This window comes from Mya arenaria, chromosome 14, assembly GCF_026914265.1.
Source record: "Mya arenaria isolate MELC-2E11 chromosome 14, ASM2691426v1".
NCBI classification, from domain to species: Eukaryota; Metazoa; Mollusca; class Bivalvia; order Myida; family Myidae; genus Mya; species Mya arenaria.
This window is the reverse complement of record NC_069135.1, coordinates 35,023,017-35,048,523: the sequence shown is the minus strand read 5'-3', so window position 1 is coordinate 35,048,523 and position 25,507 is coordinate 35,023,017. Positions and strand designations below refer to the sequence as shown.

Genomic DNA, 25,507 nt, shown 5'->3' with positions numbered 1-25,507 from the left:
GATGCCATTAACCTCTTGGGGTGTTGTTAATACGGATGCCATAACCTCTTGAGATGTTGTTAATACGGATGCCATAACCTCTTGGGGTGTTGTTAATACGGATGCCATAACCTCTTGGGGTGTTGTTAATACGGATGCCATTAACCTCTTGTGGTGTTGTTAATACGGATGCCATAACCTCTTGAGATGTTGTTAATACGGATGCCATAACCTCTTGGGGTGTTGTTAATACGGATGCCATTAACCTCTTGTGGTGTTGTTAATATGGATGCCATAACCTCTTGAGATGTTGTTAATACGGATGCCATAACCTCTTGAGATGTTGTTAATACGGATGCCATAACCTCTTGGGGTGTTGTTAATACGGATGCCATTAACCTCTTGTGGTGTTGTTAATATGGATGCCATAACCTCTTGAGATGTTGTTAATACAGATGCCATTAACCTCTTGGGGTGTTGTTAATACGGATGCCATTAACCTCTTGTGGTGTTGTTAATATGGATGCCATAACCTCTTGAGATGTTGTTAATACAGATGCCATAACCTCTTGGGGTGTTGTTAATACGGATGCCATTAACCTCTTGTGGTGTTGTTAATATGGATGCCATAACCTCTTGAGATGTTGTTAATATGGATGCCATAACCTCTTGGGGTGTTGTTAATACGGATGCCATTAACCTCTTGTGGTGTTGTTAATATGGATGCCATTAACCTCTTGTAGTGTTGTTAATAAGGATGCCATTAACCTCTTGGGGTGTTGTTAATACGGATGCCATAACCTCTTGAGATGTTGTTAATACAGATGCCATAACCTCTTGGGGTGTTGTTAATACGGATGCCATTAACCTCTTGGGGTGTTGTTAATACGGATGCCATAAACTCTTGAGATGTTGTTAATACGGATGCCATAACCTCTTGGGGTGTTGTTAATACGGATGCCATAACCTCTTAGGGTGTTGTTAATACGGATGCCATTAACCTCTTGTGGTGTTGTTAATATGGATGCCATAACCTCTTGAGATGTTGTTAATACGGATGCCATAACCTCTTGGGGTGTTGTTAATACGGATGCCATTAACCTCTTGTGGTGTTGTTAATATGGATGCCATAACCTCTTGAGATGTTGTTAATACGGATGCCATAACCTCTTGAGATGTTGTTAATACGGATGCCATAACCTCTTGGGGTGTTGTTAATACGGATGCCATTAACCTCTTGTGGTGTTGTTAATATGGATGCCATAACCTCTTGAGATGTTGTTAATACAGATGCCATTAACCTCTTGGGGTGTTGTTAATACGGATGCCATTAACCTCTTGTGGTGTTGTTAATATGGATGCCATAACCTCTTGAGATGTTGTTAATGCAGATGCCATAACCTCTTGGGGTGTTGTTAATACGGATGCCATTAACCTCTTGTGGTGTTGTTAATATGGATGCCATAACCTCTTGAGATGTTGTTAATACGGATGCCATAACCTCTTGAGATGTTGTTAATACGGATGCCATAACCTCTTGGGGTGTTGTTAATACGGATGCCATTAACCTCTTGTGGTGTTGTTAATATGGATGCCATAACCTCTTGAGATGTTGTTAATACAGATGCCATTAACCTCTTGGGGTGTTGTTAATACGGATGCCATTAACCTCTTGTGGTGTTGTTAATATGGATGCCATAACCTCTTGAGATGTTGTTAATGCAGATGCCATAACCTCTTGGGGTGTTGCTAATACGGATGCCATTAACCTCTTGTGGTGTTGTTAATATGGATGCCATAACCTCTTGAGATGTTGTTAATATGGATGCCATAACCTCTTGGGGTGTTGTTAATACGGATGCCATTAACCTCTTGTGGTGTTGTTAATATGGATGCCATTAACCTCTTGTGGTGTTGTTAATACGGATGCCATTAACCTCTTGTGGTGTTGTTAATATGGATGCCATAACCTCTTGAGATGTTGTTAATACGGATGCCATAACCTCTTGAGATGTTGTTAATACAGATGCCATTCAACACTTAGGGTAGTTTAATAAGGATGCAATTAAACCCTTGGAGTGGGCCATGTGCCAATAAAAAACTGTAAGGCTAAAGATTCTACATCTCTCATTGCAATATATCTATATACTAATTTTTACTTCAATGCCAACAGCAGTTTTAAAGTCACTATCAGGACAAGGGTATGATGGACAGACAGAAAGACAGACGGACAAATCAGCGACTAAATGCTTATATGCTCCTCTCTATCCTCCATGTTTTAAGAAACCTTGATACATTCTGCTGAATCAAAATAATTTTCAGATAATTAAGTCAGGCTTTGCACAGAAATGGATTGTTCTCATGAATGTAATTAAAAACCTTGTTCTAAGAACACATTATTTGATTTCATGTTGAAAGGGATTAATTGAAAAGAAATAAGATCTTACTTGATAAATCCAGCCAGTTTAATGAGCTTTCTACGCAACTTTCTAAGAAAATGTAAAGGCTGAATATTTCTATAGATGTTCTGCAGGAAGAATTGTAAAATAATTAACCCGTGTAAACAAAAAATCACGTTTCTGACAGTATGTCACATTATCTGACAGTATGTCACATTATCTGACAGTATGTCACATTTTCTGACAGTGTGTCACATTTTCTGACAGTATGCCATATTTTCCGACAGTGTGTCACATTTTCTGACAGTGTGTCACATTTTCTGACAGTATGCCATATTTTCTGACAGTATGTCACATTAACTGTATGTCACATTAACTGACAGTATGTCACATTTTCTGACAGTATGTCACATTTTCTGACAAAATATATAAAACCATTCTTGAAAGAAAATTACACAGATTTTCAGTGATTTTTTTGGTGCAATTTACTGCCTTTTAAAGGCTGTTTCCCCTTGTGAAAAACTGTCCATTTTTCCCAAAATTTTATATATTTTTCCCAATTTGATAAATGTCCATTACATTAATGAATAAAAAGGCAATGAATATCATGAAATATAAACAAAATCTTGACAATACTTACTCCTTCACAGCATAATGTATGCATAAAAAAGTTGAAACATGTAAATTTGCCATCATTTAAGCTATTTTGGCCTGATTTTGTGTTTTTCCCAAAGGCGACATTTTTTCCCAATTTGTAAGGCACAGGCGGAAAAATAATTCCTAAAAAAATCACTGATTTTATTCTTTTTTTACATAGCTATAACCTAGATATTCACCTAGATATTCATAAATATGGGATTTACATGCATTATTTGTAAAGAAAAACTAGAGATTGCTTTATGGAAAAAGTGCTTGTCTCTTCTTTTGTGTGGTCACAACTCAGAAATAATCAATGATGGACATGATGTTTGTACTTTTGGACTGGAGACGAACTAACAGTGACCTTGGCCTTTTAACCCTTATTGAGTGTAAACTGTTTTTTCACCTTAAGGTCACAACAACCTTGACATTTAACCTCAAAATCAATATAAGTATCTATCATGTGTTTCTGGTACGGATAGAAAAATCCGACCCGAGGGCACGTGCGTAAGCCGGTAACGAGGCTTGCCAAGTTACCGGCTACGCAGTGTGCCCGAGGATCGGATTTTCTATCCGTACCGGAAACACATGATTGATATTTTTTCTTGCATATCTTAATTTATCAACTTGTGGAAAAAAAGACGTCGAAAACGAACTTTTGTACAATTACACCAAAAAGCGCGTGCGACGTTGTTTACTGACGTCATAGAGTGCAGAAATTTTAAATAACTAAAAATTACGACTATTTATTTTCAATTTTAATTAAAAGTATTGCAAACATACATATTTGATTGCGCTTTATTGAAATGGCATAATATTTTTTTTTATAAACCATGGAATAAAAGAAATAAGAAGTGGCGCGTTGTTGCGCGTGACTCATCTTACATGGGGTATGTAAGATGGGTTTTTCCAGCACTGGTCACATGACTGGAAACACACGTCCGGTATGCAAGAATAAGGACTATCATATAGTCATGACCAACTCGCATACCAAGTATGAAGTTTCTGCACCCAAAGAATCTTCAATCATTGAGTAGAAAACATATTTTCACCTAAAGGTCACTGTGACCATGACCTTTGACCGTCTGTTCTTTAAATCAAAAGGTGTCATTTAACGGCCATGAACAACATGCATACTAAGTATGAATATGCTGGGTCCAAGCGTTCTGTAGTTATTGACCACAAACTAAGTGGTGACATACAGACAGTCATATTGACAGACAGGGCAGTAAAAATGTTTTCCCGATGAATGGGGAAGACACAATAAACTCAAGCAAACCTGGAATTATCTGATAAACTACTTCAAGAGCAGACAAGTGGAATATTATCTGTTGGCATCTTTGTGAAATTAATATTTGAAAATCCTGATCCTGAAGCAAGTTTATTCCCCATTTTCGTGTCCCAGTAACAGGAATCAACATCTGAACTCTCCGAGTGTTGATGAGTTCTGACATGGAAAGTTTGGAATTACATTTTCAATCAAAAAATTTCAATTAATTAGGAAACACAAATATCAGGGAGGGTTTCTCCTTCTTTGAAAATGTTTTGTGAGTACATTAAGAAAGACTTTAACATGAACTATAAATTTAATAAGAAGGATAAGAATAATTTTCAGCCAATGAAATTGCAGATTGTTGTAATTTAATCATTTAGGATGCCAATATTGTGCGGGTTCGCCTGCTACCGGAATGTTGACAATGTATATGCCAATGAGGTTTTAAGTCAGTTTACTTCGATGACCTGAAGTAATATCTTAATGTTTAAGAAGGGCTTGTTCTCTCAGCTCACTTTGCCCTTTCTTAATCATTAAGAATTTACTTCATGTCATCTATTACATTGTAAAAAAGTTTCCATGCTCTTCAATAAAGAAAGTCCTTAATATATCATCATCTAGATCGTTGCTTTTGAAAAACACTTTTGTTTAACTAAGAAGGGCAGAGAACCAGTAACAAACATTTTTTCTATCCATCCCTTTGAAAAAGCAAGATAAATTGCAGCTTTTTATTGTGAATCAATATGAGACAAAAGAGGAATAAAACTCTGTTGACCTTCAATTCTTTGAACATTGACATTTTATGAAATGAATCTCACTTATCTAGCTCTATTGGAAGGCATTTGCATGTGATACATTTGAGGGAAAAAATGAAGCACAAAGTTGATGATCAGAGGAATTTTTTGAAGTTGATATTCAATTGCTGATGAATTTTACAAAAAAAATCCATTTGTGTCATTCATTTTGGTAAATGGAATAGATTTAGACTGTGAACAGAATAATTCCATGCTTTACATTTGCTTTGTCCACAGGAACTCACACTTGGACTGGTGGAAACATAAAATTTCTATGGAAGAGAGTGGTCTAGTGGTATAGGTTTCCGCCTCTCACCCAAGAGGTTGTGGGTTCGATCCCCACTAGGGGTAATTCCTCATGGCCTCTCAAAATAACACAGTACTGGTTTCTGCCCAGGATACATACTGGAGAGTGATTCTATAAGCTATCAGCTTTCGTCAAAATCAAGCTTATATAAATTAGTACATAATTATTAAGGGTTCTAGGTGAAGTTGCATAAAGAAGCAAGCAGTTAGAACATTTTCACTTTCACACCGTAACTACAAAATATATTATCCATAATCCACAAACCTTCAACGCATCAGCCTCCTTCCTGTCCATAACGTCCAGCAGCAGAGCAGCAATGACGTTGAAGCCCTGACAGTATCCGACGGCCTTGTTCCAGCGTGCGTAAGCAAGCAGTATACGCTTGAGAACTGCACGTTCAGCCTCGTTGTCTTCACCGCTGAAACCACTGCACCCCGTCCTGTGTAAGTCCTGGTAAGGTTCAGATAAGACAAGATTGGTTGTATGTAACAGACACAATTATGATATTCATGAATTTGAACAGAGAACCGTACATATTTGACAAGCAACATCTTTAGCTTAATTTTTTCAGCATAACTCATCGTATTTAAAATCAGTACATACACATGTATAACAAACATAAATTTTGAGTGATAAACCTAATACTTCTTACTAAATAATGCATTTATGGAAAATATTATAAATTGCTGATAACCAGATTGTAACTGTGTATTTAATAGCTGAAAACACATAAATATTAAATGACTGGTTGGTCCTAAAAGATTTACAGTAATAAATTATCTTCTCATAATACTGTTTCCTTGATAAGAACTATTGTTCTCAATATTTATTACCATATTCCTTTTCAGTAAATTAAAACAATTGTTTTAATCATGGTAATTCTTATTAAGTGGGAGTGTTTTTGTTTTATTTACACCTCATTAAGAGAAACGAATATAAAACCAACAGAAAATGAAATAAACCACTTTATTTGAATTTTTGACATATTTCATCTAAGGGCTATTCCAGTCAAACATATAACCCCCGTGGGGAAGGCAATGATTTTAATAGTAATGGGTGGGTGTCTTTTTCCACTTATTTGGATCCCAAAAGGGTAAATCTGCTTCTGTAGTGAGGTTGAATAATTCAAAAGTGCCTTCCTCCCGGGGGGTAAATGTTTAAATGGAATAGCCCTAATTTGAAAGTATCTTATTTAAAAAAAAGGGTTCAATATTCAAAAAGTAACCATTTCAATAAAACAAGAGCTGCCACAGAGACAGCGCGCTCGACTATTCCGCCGCTTTTCAGTGTAAGGATTGAAAAGTTTTGGCGAAACATGGATCACTGTAAACGTAGATAAGATTTTAATGCAATACATGATGTTTTTGCTGAGATATTATCATTAATGTGCTTACATGCAAAATTTAAACCAAAATTTCTAAGTCCAATAATAAAGGGCCATTATTTGCAAAATACAGTTATCTAACTTGGATATTCAAGTAGGTTGGGTTTGAGTACCATTGTATAAAGTCTCAATGAAATACATGAAGTAGTTGCCAAGATATTAACCTATGTTTGCTTACATGCAAAACTTTAACCATAATTTCTAAGTGGCATAATAAAGGGGCAAAAATTATATAATAGGCAAGATAGAGTTATCTTTCCTGATTAATTAAGAAGGTTGAATGGTTGGGAGCCTGTGTATGAAGTTTCAATGCAATACATGATGTATTTGAATTTCAATGTCAAATAAAAAAGGGCCATCATTTGAATTAAATGCAAACTAGAGATACCTTACTTGGTTATTTAAGTAGATTGGATGGTTAAGTACCATTGTATAAAGTCTAAATGCAATACATGAAGTAGTTGCTGAGATATTAACCTATGTGTGCTTACATGCAAAACCTTAACCAGAATTTCTAAGTCAAATAATAAAGGCCCATAATTTGCATTATATTAAATTAGTAGGTAAGATAGTTGGGAATACATATCAAGTTTCAATGAAATACATGATGTATTTGCTGAGATATTGACTTAAATGTGTTTACATGCAACACCTTAACCAGAATTTTTAAGTCGAATAATAAAGGGCAATTACTTGCATTAAATGCAATCAAGAGTTATTTAAGTAGGTTAGATGGTCGAGTACAATTGTCTAAAGTCTCAATGCAAAAAATCAAGTAGTTGCTGAGAAATTAACCTACATTTGTATGTGTGCTTACATGCAAACCCTTAACCAGAATTTCTAAGTCAAATAATAAAGGCCCATTATTTGCATTCAATGCAAACTAGAGTTATCTTACTTCTTTAATTTAGTAGGTTAGATAGTTGGGAATACATAGCTAAAGTTTCAATGCAATACATGATGTATTTACTGAGATAATGACTTAAAGTTGCTTACATACAAAACCTTAACCAAGGTGTGACGCCGACGCCAACGCCGATGCTGACATTGACGCTTGGGTGAGTAGTATAGCTCTCCATATTCTTCGAATAGTCGAGCTAATAAAAACAGTGACCCACACAATGTTCATATCAAACCTTGACAATCTGCATGCCGAGTGTGTTGTCATCCGGGTTGCTCCTCTCGTTGAAGGCAAACTTCACTGTTCTATCCCAGTTAATCTTCAGCTCAGAGATGTACTGGTCTGCTAGGCTCAGCCATACCTGAAACAGACAGCAACATTATTAGGTTTTTGTGATTTTGAACAAATCAGTAGTGATTCATACTTAAGCCTTCTGGTTCCAGTTAATCTTCAGCTCAGAGATGTACAGGGGCCAATTTCTCGAAACTTATTAAGCTTAACAGGCTTAAGTAGCTAATTTCAATTAGCCAAAATACATTCATAAATTTGATTTTGATCAATGGAAAATGGTTTATTGAAAATATCATAAAGAGTTTTACTATCTAAAGTCTAAAAACTCTTAAAGCAGTAAATATAACACAAATTATAGAACAAAAACGTGAGCTTAGCTTAATCCTGTTATAAGAGACTTAAGAAGTGTCGAGAAATTGGGGCCTGATCTGCTAGGCTAAGCCAAACCTTTTACAGAGAGCAACCAGGGCTCTCACTAGGCTAAAAATTTTGGGAGAAGTGACTTCTCCCTTCAGTCAATTTAGGGAGAAGTGGGGAGACGGGGAGACTTTAGGGAGAAGTGATACTTTTTGTAACACCTGATACAAAAACTATGCCATACCACACACCTGGTTTTATTCACATTCAAACTGATTGCTATAACAATATAAAATGTTCATAAAAAATGAAACAAAAAACCAAGACAGCTAAGGATTTGAAACAATCAAAATGATTAATAAGGTAGGGTACGAATGTCACATTCAGCTATGCTGTTATTTACTTGTCTCTGGCTAAATAATTTTAAATATGCTGACATTTAAGAACCAAATGACATTTAAATCACAGTCCTAAGTGATGAAAACTTTACCAATACATAATGGGAGGTTGAGAAATTAACTCGGAAAATTGTTCTGACAAAATGGCGATCTCGCTGCTTTTTTGACATCGTAAACAGGAGAAAAATACTGTAAGTATTAAAACTCTACATAAAGCAATAAAAAAAATGTGTTTACAAATCAATTTTTTATCGTAAACATTTCACTAAAACCAATCAAATATTTGGTGATACGTCATGTTATTGATTTTCTTAGCCCCACCTTGCCGATGGCCCGAGATGGCTATGACCGTCTGCTTCATACACAACAATGTTTAAAATGTCTTGCATTGTTTGTTCAATACATATATCAATTACTTTTTAATTTCATTAATGCTTGACACAATTGTTCATAATTATGTCGCCTTTTCTATCTCATTTTAACGAACATATATCATTTGATCAGGGTCTTCTCAATGTACATTCTGATTGGTTAACTTTCAATAGCTCCGCCTACCGGCGATGTTTTGGTAATTGGATGACACGGTCCAATTATCGGATTAGGAGATTACCAAATTTTATGATTGGCTAATTTCGATGTTTTGACTAATGAGACAGTGGCCAAATAATCACTGATTGACAGATTTACAATGTGTTAAAATTTTCGGCGAAGTCAATGTCGCTTTGATGACACAAATAGGCGAAGTCTGGGAATTTTAGGCGACCACTTCGCCCAAGTCGCCCCCTCGCAAGAGCCCTGGAGCAACAATTATCAGATTTTTTTTGTGGTATTAAACAGACAAGTAATGGTTCAAGCTAATCTTTCTGGTTCCAGTTAATCTTAAGGTCTGAGGTGAATTCTGTCAGCAAAACTTAATTACGCCATAAGAATCAGGCGGTAAAACTGTCTGGAAAGTAAAGTGCTATGCAATATCATGGCCTACTGCAAAGTTCAATGAGGAATTAGAAGAGCTTTAATACACATAACAGAATTACTACAGAAAAAACTGTTTAAAATCCTTATGTTTAAGACATTTATAAATAATCAACATACTGAATTTCTAGTAAACTTTAAAGCTGCCCTCTTACAGATCGACCGTTTTGACAACTTTTTTATTATTTTGTTTTGAAATGAGCCAATTTTTGCGTAAATGTCTGGAAAACAGTGATACAAGAATGCTGACAAAAGATCAGATCACACTGTTTCATATTTACACTTGAAAATTGATGTTTTATGGCTAAAAGCGTTAGTCGCTATAAGTGTTACCAACGCTTTAAGAAAAATGAGCATTTCGACAGTTTACCAAACAATTGGGATCTGTTCTTTTGTGAGTTATCTTATATGACTGCATTGTAATTGCTTTGGTTCAAAAATCAGCTGATTCTGAGGAAAAAATAAAATAAAAGTCAAAACTGTCAATCTGTGAGAGTGCAGCTTTAAAATATGTCTGCCAATTTTATACTATTTACTTTATCAGAATAAAACTAAACTACAATATTTCGTTGGACTTCAGTTGTTACATATAGTTACTGGCAGCAATTCCATCAGGATTAAAATTCTTAAATGTTTAAAGTCGAAAAATAGGTCTCAAGAGCCTTTCATTGAAGAGATCAGACTTCAGACTTCCAATTTCCAAACATCAAACTTGAAAATTTTGCTTGTAAACAAATTCCAATCAATGCTCAGGAGAGTTCCAAATATGTGAGATACAAATTATTCTAAGCTATCACAAATAAACTTAAATCGATACATTTTTTGGGAGACAGCTTAAGAACCATAATTTGGGGCTTAGAGAATTTGAATGTAACGTTTAAGTGATACTCATATTCAAAATAAATACATACACATGTATAACAAACATAAATTTTGAGTGATAAACCTTTAACTACATTCTTATAATAATGCATTCATGGAAAATATTAAATTCTGACAAGATTGTAACCGCGAATTTAATAGCTAAAAACGCAAAATATTAAATGACTGGTGAGTGCTAAAAGATTAACATGGATTAAGCATCATCTCATAAGATATAAATACCATGTTTTCTGCACCTTTCTCTCAAATTAAACATGGTATCCTTTTAGAGAAACTTTGTTTTCGATATTTATTCATCCTTTTCAGTAAATTAAAACAACTGTATTAATTGTGGTACATCTTATTTGGTAGTAAGAGTGCATCTTTAAGTGAAAATATTAATATTTTGAGAATGCAGTTTAATCAATCTAATTTAGACAGCTTATTTGTTCTTTTACTAATCAGCCAATGACGAGATGGAACTGTTATGTTATGTCTACTAACAGTGCATGCACAACTCTTATATTTGGTAATCTCAGCAATTTTTGTAGCAGATTGCAAAGGTTGACATTGAAGAACACGCAGAAATTTGCAAAATTGGATAGTCATTCAGAATATTCAAAATTCACTCCCATTTTGTGAGTATACCAGCCCAATTTCAAACCCTATTACAAACAACCTTTTTTCTTCAATAAGATTATATACTAGATTGAAATAAACATTCATTACATTTAACTACTGAACCAATTTAGAATGCCTGTCACAAACAATACTTAAACAGACTTGTGAAAGTAAAATTGTGTCTTCTTCCAGGAAATAACCTTACAATGACTTTTTTCAAATGAATAATCATGACTAGTATTAATGATCACTGATCACATAAAGATCAATGTTATTTGAATTTGCAAGTGACCCTAATCTAAATTAAATTTGTGACACTAATGTAATGCTTAACTGACATTACTGGTCTTAAAATATTTTGTTGTTCACACGTTGATAAGAAGCCCTACCGGTAATGTTATTCTAACTTTCATTCTAACAACTTCAAGTTACCTTCCTCCTGAACTCTACAGGTATTCCGAGGGGCAGCCTGGCAACAGCTCTCATAGCATCCTTCCATTGGTCAAACGCACTATCCCCAGCCTGGGGCGACAACGAGAAACGCATCCTTGTATCTATTCCTGAAATATGTAATATTCATATAATTTTCTTGTGCCTCATAATTTTATACAGACCTGATAGTTCAGAGATTCAAACAGCTGTTAATTGTAAACTTTAAAAAATAGCCCCGAGTATGTTTGTGTAGGCTTAAATCCCTTTTGAAAGTTATTTATATCCATTTCAAGGTTTCTCTTACTTATTTTGATGCAAATGTCCAAGCAAGGAACACTTTTTACAACAATATAATAGTCTGAAGTTACCAAAAAAGCTTAACAAGAGCTGTCACAGAGACAGCGCGCTCGACTATTCCGCCGCTTTTCGGTGTATGGATTGAAATTTTTTGGCAAAACATGCATGGATCACTGTTAGATTAGATTTCAATGCAATACATGATGTGCTGAGATATTTACATAAATTGAATTGGAAAATATTTGAGGTGGTACGCAAACTTTAACGTAAATTCTAAGTCGAAAAAGGGGCATAATTCTATCAAAATGCTTGATACAGTGACCTCCTCCTGAGTACAGGTTGGGGGCATTATGTTGAACTAGCGTGCAAAGTTTCAAAGCCAGATGTCAATTGACTTTGAAAATATTTGAGGTGGTACGCAAACTTTAACGTAAATTCTAAGTCGAAAAAGGGGCATAATTCTGTCAAAATGTTTGATACAGTGACCTCCTCCTGTGTAAAGGTTGGGGGCATGATGGTGAACAAGTGTGCAAAGTTTCAAAGCCATATGTCAATGGACTTTGAAAATATTTGAGGTGGTACGCAAACTTTTATGTAAATTCTAAGTCTTAGTAAATTCTATGTCGAAAAAGGGGCATAATTTTGTCAAAATACTTGATAGGGTTACCTCCTCATGTGTACATATTGGGGGCATGATGGTGAACAAGTGTGCAAAGTTTCAAAGCCATATGTCAATGGACTTTGAAAATATTTGACTTGGTACTCAAACTTTAACATAAGTGGTTACGCCTACGCTCGTGTGACTAGGATAGCTCTCCTTATTTTTCGAATAGTCGAGCTAAAAATGGTAAAGACGCCTTTTGAAAGTTATTTATATCCATTTCAAGGTCTCTCTTACTTATTTTGGTGCAAATGTCAGAGGAAAGAACCATCTTTACAACAATACAATAGTCTGAAGTTAAGACGCCTTTTAAAATTTATTTCTATCCATTTCAATGTCTTTCATACTTATTTTGATGCAAATGTCTGAGCAAAGAACAATCTTGACAACTGTACAATAGTCTGAAGTTAAAAGCTTTCAACCCTGATTTCTAGATTAATCCTGATTGACAGAACCACTGAGAGTAACAAGAACCAATAAAGAAAAGAAAAAAACTGTTCAACATAAATAGATTAAAACAATGTTGATAATCTTCCACAATTTCATACATGTGAACTCTACCAGCGGTAGGTAAAATATAATGCTTTAGAGACACCGCTACCAATATACTGCTCTCACATCGAAATCTACCGCTATTGAAAGGTCTTCAAAAAATTTCCCTCAAATTTCTTACAAATTGGCCTTAAATTTTCTTTTAAAAACCTCAACATTCTATCAACCAGGCTAAAATAACCCCAATGACCTGTCAGTTTTAAAGAACATGGTGCAATAAACATTTGTCAAATAAGCCGAACTGTAAGTTACCAGTAAGGTAGTCATTAAAAGACCACTAATCAGCATTCTTTGCTAACTGGCATCCTACTAATTAGCATTTTTGTAAATCTCAAAGACATTACAAGAAAAAAGTTGATGCATAGCATCAAGTCGGCGCATTGAAATTAGAAGAAAAACGTGCATGCATATATTCAAAAATGGTTATTTTTCAATGATAATATTTTTGTTTATGTTGGGTGTACATATGCTCGAAGGGCATTATGGTTAATAATATTGTTACAATAGTTTAAGCCCGGAATTATAGATATTCTGTTGTTTTTTTCCAAGCTAATCCTCCGGTTGAAACTAAATTATAACAAAAATATACATTCGTTTCTTCGGAAGAAATCGAGTCAATGGTCTAATACATAGATTTCAAAAGCCTGAAATTCACCTTTTATTTGTACCGGCATGTTATGTGAATTCCTTGCTTTATATTTTGTATAAGTGTTTGTAACACATTTCACTCATATGAGTAAATAGAACGGGGATACAAATACTATACATCAAGAGGGAATTATCTGGAGTTCATGGCATTTTCAAAACAAACAATTAAGCTCAAGGTTAATTTTTCAAAACTCGGCATTTTTGCTGTCACCAAGGGAGAGTACTGCGTAGGAGGTTTACAAACATAAAGGATATTGTAATAGTACCGTGTAGCCTTGGGCGGAAGTTGATATCAATCTGAACACCTCGGCCTGTATCTCTCGCAGATGGCCGAGTTGTTATGATTGAGTTGGTATTTAAAATCAAAATTTTCAAAATGATAAGCAGGGCTATTTTAATTCAAGGTTTCATTATCAATTAAAGTGTAAAGTTTTATAAAACATACTAAATGTCATATTTTATCATGCAACGTAGAAACTATTGAAAGCATTGTTCTGTAATTTATGAACTAGTCCCTAAGTTGGAATATTTCTAAAGTAATATCAAATATAGTCGGCGCCCTTCTGGGCGCCGACTAATAAAACTGCCGAAACATCATAGAAAACAACATTCCCAGTGTGATATAAATTATCTACAGTGTATAAAAATTTATGACATTTTGGCGGGAAAATTGACATACACAATTCTGCAGTCGTCTGCACTAACACTCGGACCTGTTTGGGCAGTTTGATTTGATTTATTAGCAGCTCCACTGAATATAAAGTAGATTTTACAAGTCAAAGGTAATATTCCTACTGTTTTTCAATCAAAAACACTGACAATTGACTACACTCTGAACCATGACAAATTTTATGCGTATTTTCAACAAATCTAAAAATAGTAACAAATATCAAGTTTTTGTTTCCATTGTTTAATTCCATCATTGTTTTTGACTGAAAATAAAAGGAATAAGACATTCTACTGCTATTGAACCCAATCTACTGCTTTGGAGACCTAAATCTACCTCTCTATCATTGCCAGAGGTTCACATGTCAGCAATTTTATTATTTATATTACAATGCTCACACTAATATGTAAACCACTAGGTAGTCCAATGTGATGACCTGTCACAAATCCATTATAGATTATCCAGTAACTATATGATAGCCACTCCTCAAGGATCGCCTTCCAGAGAATAGACACTCTATAAGGTGAATCAATGATTCCCCATCACAGAGAACTAATCAATGCTAATCACAGCTAAATCAACCATGTTTCATTTGTGAGCAGGAACCATACAACAAATTAGTTTGTATCACAGTATAAATCAAATAGTTCATCAATTAAAAAAAAAAATGAATGCAAAATTTTAATCATGCTTATTATATCCATTTTCCTTGACACAATTAAAAGTTTCAGCGCATATTTTTCAATGTGTTCATTTCAATGTTTTCAACTGTCTATGTAATAGTTAGATGACATGAAGTAAGATCTTAATCATTAAGAATGGGCAGAGTGAAGGTATTATGGGCAAAAAATCAAATGAAGTTCTTTTTTCCCCCTCTTAAACCATCTAATTACATTTTGAAGCCATTATTAAGGAGAAAAAACCTATTGATCCAATGATTAATTATTTGTGGGATGTTTTTCCATATTTAGAAGTAATTAACCTTTTAGTCGTTCTTATGAGACGCTGCCGGCTATATTAGAAATAAATAAGGCATAGAGCAACCACAGATTTCTTATCAATAATAACTCCATGGATGTTCTTAGTGGGCAAGGGAAAATAATTTTTATATTTTTTTTTTTTTAAATGAGATATATATATAGTGCGAGGCTATGACATTGTTCTTACTTCAATAAATATATGTGTTTTAAATACATTCGTACACCTCATTTTCATAATATAGTATGTTACAGACCTTTTTTCGGCTATGTTCTGCACAAAAACTAATATAATTCATTTTCTAAAAATTTGGATGATTTTTTTTATCCAATTTAGTCAGAAACGACAAAATATCAATTTTTGACAATTGCCTGACTAAACGCGTAAAACAGAACTTATTTTTCTGTATTAGCTGAAGAATCTTTCTGAAAAGTTTCTTTTGCGAACAATTTTGAAACTAAGAATTCCAGTATACAATCTTTTTTTAATTGACAGTGAAGTTTCAAACAAAAAGCTCCGGTGACTTTTAAAACTGTTGTGATACAATAACTTCATGAATTAAATATAGTAGACCAAAATAGCTTTGTTAATTAATTAATATGTCTGAAAATAGCTCATTGAGCTAATGTTTCATCTTAGCGTATAAAAGATTTGAAGGGGGCTAGACACCAGATGGTTAAACATTCTGCAAAAACAGTATTTCTCAAAACAAGCCAGGAATTGTCAATGCCAGTTAGTAGGAGGCCGATAATACATCACTTTACATGGTAAAAATAATGAACGGAAAAATCATGTTGCTGTCTGAGCAACCATGTTTCCCCATTTAAAAATAGCCCATATTGGTTTCTGAGTTCAAATCTTACCTGTTTATGAGTACAGATAAACATACAAGTACAGATGAATATACGATGCTATTTTTAGACGTACTCTGGGGATTAACGTGGAAGACAACCTCAGTAAGATTTGAATTGGAACAAGAGGCCCAAAAGGGCCTATGCTCTACTGGCATGGCTTTTGTGGTCATATCAATCCAGAGCATGCATGTATGGGTAAAAGGCAACAGACATATAGTTTATGTTTTGTGTTTGGGTTACCTGAAAATGTTGCACGTTCAACATCTGAGCCCAGAAAGTATTGTAAGCAGATTAGTTGCATGAACTATTTTAATATGTGCCAAGTAAAAGTCATCTGACAAAAAAAAAATAGTACTCATAGTAAAAAAATTTGTAGTTTTAAAAATTAAATAAAGTTGGTCAAAAGGTCAAAGTCAAGGGCATCCTAGGACAACATTGATCAATTTGAACAAACATTCACAATCAATTGTGCTGAGATGGATGCACGAACACACAAAAAGATTTTCAAACCTTTCTCGATTTAAGTTTACCAAACCTATGAACCCTGGGCGTGGCCAGTAATGTCACCAGGTGCATAACTTGAACAAACATTCACAACCAATTTTGTTAAGATGAATGCGCAAACTACAGAACTTATAGCTAAAAAATGGCCTTTGGGCTTTCAACAAGAACAAGGCAGTGTAATTCACAAAATCAACTGCAGAAGCAACAAGAGCTGTCACAGTATGTGACGAATGCCCCCGAATGTGACATTGACCTACGAACAAGGTCAGTACATGAAAAGTTGATCTTGCCTTTAAGTGTCAAATAAATATGGCAAGTTATTTTAAATTGCCTCTGAACATCAAAAAATACCACCCATACTTGAAAACCTACACTGTTATGTCCTTACATTCAGAATTCCCTTGTGAATAAACACAGTGTATCTTTCACCTTAGAGGTAGGGACATGGGTCTTGCACACGACGAGTTGTCTTCGTATGTGGAACACATATAGCAAGTGATTTTAAAATCTGTCCATACAAGGGAAAGAAACAGCCCGGACACGACAACCTATACTCTATGTCCTTATATGCAGCTCTCCATTGTGAATAAACACTAAGTATGACCTTGACCTTTGAGGCAGGGACACGGGTCTTGCACGCGACACGTCGCCTTGGTATGTGGAACACATGTGGCAAGTTATTTTAAAATCTGTCCATACAAGGGAAAGTTACAGCCCGGACATGACGACCTATACTCTATGTCCTTATATGCAGCACTCCATTGTGAATAAACACTATGTGTGACCTTGACCTTTGAGGCAGGGACACGAGTCTTGAACGCGACACGTCGTCTTGGTATGTGGAACACATGTGGCAAGTTATTTTAAAATCTGTCCATACAAGGGAAAGTTACAGCTCGGACACGACAACCTATACTCTATGTCCTTATATGCAGCACTCCATTGTGAATAAAAACTATGTGTGACCTTGACCTTTGAGGCAGGGACACGGGTCTTGCACGCGACACGTCGTCTTGGTATGTGGAACACATGTGGCAAGTTATTTTAAAATCTGTCCATACAAGAGAAAGTTACAGCCCGGACACAACAACCTATACTCTATGTCCTTATATGCAGCACTCCATTGTGAATAACCACTAAGTGTGACCTTGACCTTTGAGGTAGGGACACGGGTCTTGAACGCGACACATTGTCTTGGTATGTGGAACACATGTGGCAAATTATTTTAAAATCTGTCCATACAAGGGAAAGTTACAGCTCGGACATGACAACCTATAATCTATGTCCTTATATGCAGCACTCCATTGTGAATAAACACTAAGTGTGACCTTGACCTTTGAGGCAGGGACACGGGTCTTGCACGCGACACGTCATCTTGGTATGTGGAACACATGTGGCAAGTTATTTTAAAATCTGTCCATACAAGGGAAAGTTACAGCTCGGACACGACAACCTATACTCTATGTCCTTATATGCAGCACTCCATTGTGAATAAAAACTATGTGTGACCTTGACCTTTGAGGCAGGGACACGGGTCTTGCACGCGACACGTCGTCTTGGTATGTGGAACACATGTGGCAAGTTATTTTAAAATCTGTCCATACAAGAGAAAGTTACAGCCCGGACACGACAACCTATACTCTATGTCCTTATATGCAGCACTCCATTGTGAATAACCACTAAGTGTGACCTTGACCTTTGAGGTAGGGACACGGGTCTTGAACGTGACACATTGTCTTGGTATGTGGAACACATGTGGCAAATTATTTTAAAATCTGTCCATACAAGGGAAAGTTACAGCTCGGACACGACAACCTATACTCTATGTCCTTATATGCAGCACTCCATTGTGAATAAACACTAAGTGTGACCTTGACCTTTGAGGCAGGGACACGGGTCTTGCACGCGACACATCGTCTTGGTATGTGGAACACATGTAGCAAGTTATTTTAAAATCTGTCCATACAAGGGAAAGTTACAGCCCGGACACGACAACCTATACTCTATGTCCTTATATGCAGCACTCTATTGTGAATAAACACTAAGTGTGACCTTGACCTTTGAGGTAGGAACACGGGTTTTGCACGCAACACGTCGTCTTGGTATGTGGAACACATTTGGCAAGTTATTTTAAAATCTGTCCATACAAGGGAAAGTTACAGCCCCGACACGACAACCTATACTTTATGTTCTTATATGCAGCACTCCATTGTGAATAAACACTATGTGTGACCTTGACCTTGGAGGTAAGGAAACAGGTATTGCAGGCAACATGTCGTCTTGGTACGTGGAACACATGTGGCAAGTTATTTCAAAATCTGTCCATACAAGAGAAAGTTACAGCCCGGACACGACAACCCATACTCTATGTCCTTATATGCAGCACTCCATTGTGAATAAACACTAAGTGTGGCCTTGACCTTTGAGGTAGGGACACGGGTCTTGCACGCGACACATCGTCTTGGTATGTGGAACACATGTGGCAAGTTATTTTAAAATCTGTCCATACAAGGAAAAGTTACAGCCCTGACACGACAACCTATACTCTATGTTCTTATATGCAGCACTCCATTGTGAATAAACACTAAGTGTGACCTTGACCTTAGAGGTAGGGACACGGGTCTTGCACGCGACACGTCGTCTTGGTATGTGGAACACATGTGGCAAGTTATTTTAAAATCTGTCCATACAAGGGAAAGGTACAGAGCCGGACGGCCGGACGGCCGGATGGACGGACGGTGCGATTTTAATATGCCCACCTTCGGGCAAATTGTCTCTCTTAATCCTAGACTTGCAAATTGTCTCCCTTAATTCTAGACTTGAATTTACATGTACATGTAAACTTGGCTAAAAATAGAATTCGATCATGCAGATCTGGCTAAAAATAGAAAGCATTTCTTTAAAACTTTCAAGGCCCATAATCTAGCCATTCATGGGCAGATATGGCTGGTTTTCGAAAGGAACCAAGCTCAAATTGATATCTAAATACTGTACAAGTTTCATCGAGATCCAATCAAAACTGAAGACTGTATCGTGTTAACAAAAAATTGTTTACAGATGCACGGACGCACAGATGCACAGACGCACATACTATGTACACATTACCATCGCATAAGCTCTTCTGGCCTTTGGCCAGTAGAGCTAAAAAATGAGCAAAAACTGTGAAAGATGCATGTGTCGTAGGCAATGTAATACACCATAAAGTAAGATTTAATGCGTTGTACACAACGGTGACAATTTTATGTAAGTTTTTGACAATTTTCTTTTTTCCTCTAAATTGTATCATCTGGTCCCTTTAAATAACAATTATTTTATCCTCCTGTATAGAGTATATTTAGCTTCAGTTCTGATATAAAGATCAAAACAAGAACTAATTCTATCCTGTGGGTTGATACAAATGTCATAGAAAAGTGTGGGAGTCAGGAGTCCGGAGTATCAATGAACAATACATTTATGCTTGATAATATTTATCGATCACGCTGGAAAAATAGGAATTTAATCTCAAAAAATGTCAGATGTCAAATTATCATTTTAACCCCAATGACTTGTAGCATAAATTGAATTAAAAAACATTATGCCATGAATAATTCAATAGCTACCAACCTGTTCAATCTTCCAGTGGAATAGTCAACTAATAAAAAGAGAAATTCAAACAGAAAATCAAAATCAAACAGAATCTTCTCCAGAAAATCTCTGTCCAATTATATTGTCCAAGGGATATTCCATAAATGCACTGACTTTCATTATAACTTATGGAGTAATTATCACAGATTCAGAGCAACTTATCATATCATTATAACTCTAAAGACTATTCCAGAAAAAAACATATAACCCCCGGGGGGAGGAGGCAATTATTTTCATAGTATATGGTTGGTGTCTTTTATACTTATTTGGACACCGAAAGGGTAAATTTGCTTCTGTAGGTGGGTGGTATAATTAAGAAGTGCCTTTACCCCTCGGGTTATATGTTTAAATGGAATAGCCATCGGCCAAGACCTCCAACACCATAAGAAAAAAGGGGATTGATCAATGTCAACCCATACTGGTGCCAAGTTATCTACAAACATTCAATTTTGTTTATTGATACATGTTCATCGTTCAAGGGTCAACATCACCATGTAGCCGCTTTCACCAAGCTCCCTAAAGAGTAATAAATTGTTGTCTATGAGCCGGATCAATTCTTACAGATTAACCATTCAAAGTAATGACATCACTCACAAGGGACAAAAGAGTGATTACACTTCTTTGAGGCTATGTGGGCAAACAGAATAGCTACTACATTTTTCATGCGAAAAAAAATTGTTATACAACATAACTCATTAATATTAATAATTTTCTCAGTGCAGAGAAATTAAAACCAGTGAGTTTCTGGCATGGATGATAATTGTTCAATTGATGGATAGAAACAATAACATTTACAAAGCATCCATTTCTCATCGGATAAAAAATGCTACTGACGTTTGATTATAATTGACACCACGCCGATAGCGATACGGCACCCCTGCAATGTCATGTGACTCCTTAGTAAGAGCCGGCTGACAAAGAAGCAGAAGCAGACAATAATAATACAAAATTTGTTTTTTGACAATAAAAAAAAGCATGGAACTTGGTAAAACATTGCAATAAAAGCAAGTATAACATAAAATAAGTTCAATGTATAAATTAGGTAGAAATGATTTAATGTCGAAAGTTTAATAAATTTATTTCTAAATGACATCAGTATTTTGTTATACAAAAAGTATCTTTTTAAAACTCAAATCTGCGGAAACAAAAGGAAACAAAACATGTATTAATTTCCATCACAAAAGTCAACAAAAAACAATGTTTGTTTTTATCAAATGCCAAAACATGGTGGATTTTGCTGTTTTTCTTCCTTTCTCCATTACGAATCACCTGTTATATAAAAGATGAATGATATACTATATATATCTAAGCATTGATATAATTACCTTGTTTCTTTCAATGTATTTAAATTTCAGTTTCAGTTTCAGTTATTAGGCAATATCAGAAAATTCATTCTTTTGGTCAAAATTAACATCAAATTTCACAAATATCCATATTAAATTAAATGCAAAACTGTTCTAACAAGCACCAAAGAAATTAGAAATGAACATAGTCATTATCATAAGTTTATACTTGTATAAATTTGCATCATTTACAAAGATGATTTTGTTTTTATCTATACATAATTATATACTTTTAGTGACATTTAGTTATATGTTATCATGGGCCTATAAGCTTATGGTCATCTCTCAGTTTATATGACAAATAGTAATAACACTACTGCTCATCAGTGTAGATGGTCGGTGTCAAAGATCATGGTGGATAGCAACTGGCAACTGATAAGCCTCGCCTTATCTAGATGTTGATTGGTCAGTCGTGTATCGACTGGCTAGTTTGACTGACAGGCCGTGTCAATTGTTACTTCATTCTCATATCAAATATAGTGTACGACTACTTAAAAATAATTTTACCAGAAACAAAAACAACAACAACAACAACCTAATTCCTGTATTGTTACATGTCTTTACATATTTTTTAAGAGATGATATTGAAATGTAGGTAGCAGTTTGTGAGAAAAGTGTTATCCAGATAAGGATTTATTTACAACATTTCTGAACTTATTAATACCACCCAAAAGAACAAATCACAAATGATAAAGAATACCAGCTATTTTAAAAAGACTGAAGAGCTTTAAAAGTACAGACAAACATTAAAAATCATTTGTTCAGTAAAAAATGCTTAAAAGGGTACCTTTCGAATCCTTCCTAGCCTGATCTGGCTCCTGTAAAGGAGAAGTGAGGGGGCGTCCCAGATTGATGTAGTTTAAAAATCCAAACATCCTTACCCAGATATCACTGGGCTACAAATGTCCACTGGGATCCTGAGATAACTTAACGGAATGTCCAAACATCAAGCACCTTGTAACTGTATACAGATTTCATTCATATTTGGCTTTCTCTTGGCCCATTTATCTTATATGAGGAATACGACTGATTAATCTATTAAATGTTCACTGCCTGACATCATTATATCCTTGTTTAAATATACCTTCCCGTTTTAGCCTAAGAGTTATATTTCTACTTGATTAAATCCAGCATAATAAACTTTGATCAAATATTCTCTCATTACAATAAAAAAAAGTTTCAAGAAGTTTAAACAACATATATTTATAACATATTTAATGTTAATGTATCAAGTCTTCAAAACTCCAGTCCATATAATCACTGTTATCCACTAGGCTACGAAGATAAAATCAATCCCTCAGTCATATAAAGAAAGCGATCATGAAAGACTAACTATAGTGCACTCAGTACCAGATCATGGAATACAGCATGGTTAGTATATATCATGGAGAATGACAATTTTCTGGTAAAATCAATACCCCTCTGCCCACAGTTTTTCTGGCAGTAACCAATATTCCAATACCGACCATGGGATAACAGAACGCAAGGAAAACCGTGCCATCCACATCCAAAACTGATACAAAACAATCACTGATGTCAAGATTTCACAGATCTATGCCAACCAAATAAGGATCCACCTACTCATTTTTGCCTTCAGAGTTTCTGCTGATAAAAAAGATATTTTAAGACAGCTTAAAAGGGAACCATTGGTTTTACTTTAATCTAGTTAAAGCTGTGTGTTATTTTGGCAATAAATTAACAAATCATTGGCAGATCCAAAAATTGACATTAGAGGGGGCTTAAATTAGGGTTGCAATTCTTTTACATGCACTCCTCCCTCAAAAGTTAAGTAATATGATATGAAAGTTGGCAGGGGGTTTGGGGTATTCCCGCTTAGAAATTACAAACAATTCAAGTCTGAAAGGGTGCATGTTTAACCTTTCATTCTCAGATATTGTCATAAAAAGTAAACTTTGATGATTTTATTGTGTTCATGAGAAATGAACATAGATTACTTAAATATTGCAGTTTAAAATGTTGTCATGTAATTTTCAATTATATGAACTATCAAACATGCTAAAATAGTAATTTAAATTGTGAGAAGGGTGGCAATGACTACTTAAAGCTGCACTCTTACAGATTGATCATTTTTAACACCTTTTTTTTGTCTTGGAATGAGGAAATTTGGCGTAAATGTCTGGAAAATGGTGATACAAGACTGCTGACAAAAAGGTCAGATTGCAGTTTTTCATATTTACGTTTGATGTTGAAATTTATGTTTCATAGTTAAAAGCGTTACTAACGCTTTAAGTAAAATGAAATGTTCGGCAGTTTTGTAAATAATTGAGAAGGCATTGGAACTGAAAATAGCTGATTCTGAGACAAAACTATAAAAAAAAGGTCAAAATAGTCAAGACTGCAGCTTTAAAAATCTATTTTTAAGGATACCTAACATTATGGAGTAATGAATATTAATGAATATAATACTTATGTCTTACTTGAAGCTTATAATGGTCCACAGGGTAGTCGATGGAGCCACTCATGATATTGGCAACTATTTAAAAGTATTAATTGACCACAAAGACATAAGAGGTTTTCTGTTCCTAGGATCCTACAACCCAAATTATTGCTATTTTGGAAACAAATATAACAAGAGATGTTTGTCAAACATTATGCCCCCCCTGAGCGCCATGTTGTCAGGATTATATGGACAATTGAATGAAATATGCATGGACCGAAATGACAGCTGATTTGTTGCCATTAAGGCAGTTTTCAGATTATGACCATTAAAGTGTGAGGAAAGAGTGTGTTATGACCATGACCTTTGACTCTATGAACTCAAAATCCAGAGTCATCAGCTGGTCACCAGAAACCTAAATGTCAAGTTCGAGGGCCATGGGTGCAGGCATTGTCAAGTTATCACACAGACAAGTTTTTTTCGTTCAAGGTCACTGTGACCTTGACCTTTGACCCAATGACCCCTTAAATCATAAGGGGTCATCTACAAGTCAGATGCAACTCCAAGTCAAGTTTGAAGGCCATGGGTTCAGGCATTGTTGAGTTATCACTCTGACAACCTTTTACCATTCAAGATCACTGTGACCTTGACCTTTGGCTCTATGAATCCTAAAATCAAAAAGGGTGATCTACTGGTCAGGCTTAACATCCATGTCAAGTTTAATGATCATAGGTTCAGGCATTGTTGAGATATCAGTGGGAGAAGATTTGTTAACTTTTTTGCGTTACAGGTTACTGTGACATTGACCTTGGCCTGATGACCCCCAAAGTCGATAGGGGTCATCTACTGGGCAGGCCCAACCTTCATGTCAAGTTTAATGACCATAGGTCCAGGAAATGTCGAGGTCGCTTTCAAGGTCACTGTGCCCTTGACCTTTGACCCCTAAAATCAATAGGGGTCATCTACTGGTCAGGCCCAACCTCAATGTCAAGTTTGAGGGCCATGGGTGCAGGCATTGTTGAGTTATCACTCGGACAACCTTTTATCATTCAAGGTCACTGTGACCTTGACCTTTGGCCCAATGACCCCTAAAATCAATAGGGACCGTCTTCTGGCCAGGCCCAACCTCCAAGTCAACCTTGAGGGCTATGGGTGCAGGCATTGTCGAGTTATCACTCGGATAACCTTTTACCATTCCAGGTCACTGTGACCTTGAGCTTTAGCCCAATTACCCCTAAAATCATTAGGGACCATCTTCTGGCCAGGCTCAACCTCCAAGTCAAGTTTGAGGGCCATGGGTGCAGGCATTGTCGAGTTATCACTCGGACAACCTTTTACCATTCCAGGTCACTGTGAACTTGACCTTTGGCCAG

The 25,507-nt window shown here is 35.6% G+C and overlaps 1 protein-coding gene across 5 annotated transcripts in view; it reads right to left on the bottom strand.

Annotated features, from left to right (window-relative positions):
* Positions 1–25,507, bottom strand: part of LOC128217575 (TBC1 domain family member 30-like) — a 54,819-nt gene that overhangs the window by 19,499 nt on the left and 9,813 nt on the right. The window contains exons 1-5 of one of the 5 annotated variants that reach the window (XM_052924801.1): positions 20,373–21,046; positions 14,832–14,949; positions 11,609–11,736; positions 7,912–8,037; positions 5,656–5,841 (exon numbers count right to left, since the gene is read on the bottom strand). In XM_052924801.1, the coding sequence (XP_052780761.1) occupies positions 5,656–5,841; positions 7,912–8,037; positions 11,609–11,722 (426 nt within the window). In that variant the 5' untranslated portion in view covers positions 11,723–11,736; positions 14,832–14,949; positions 20,373–21,046. Of the gene's footprint in view, positions 1–5,655; positions 5,842–7,911; positions 8,038–11,608; positions 11,737–14,831; positions 14,974–20,372; positions 21,047–22,523; positions 22,728–25,507 lie in introns of those variants that run through there. The other 4 variants (XM_052924799.1, XM_052924800.1, XM_052924802.1 and 1 more) reach the window with 4 other exon arrangements.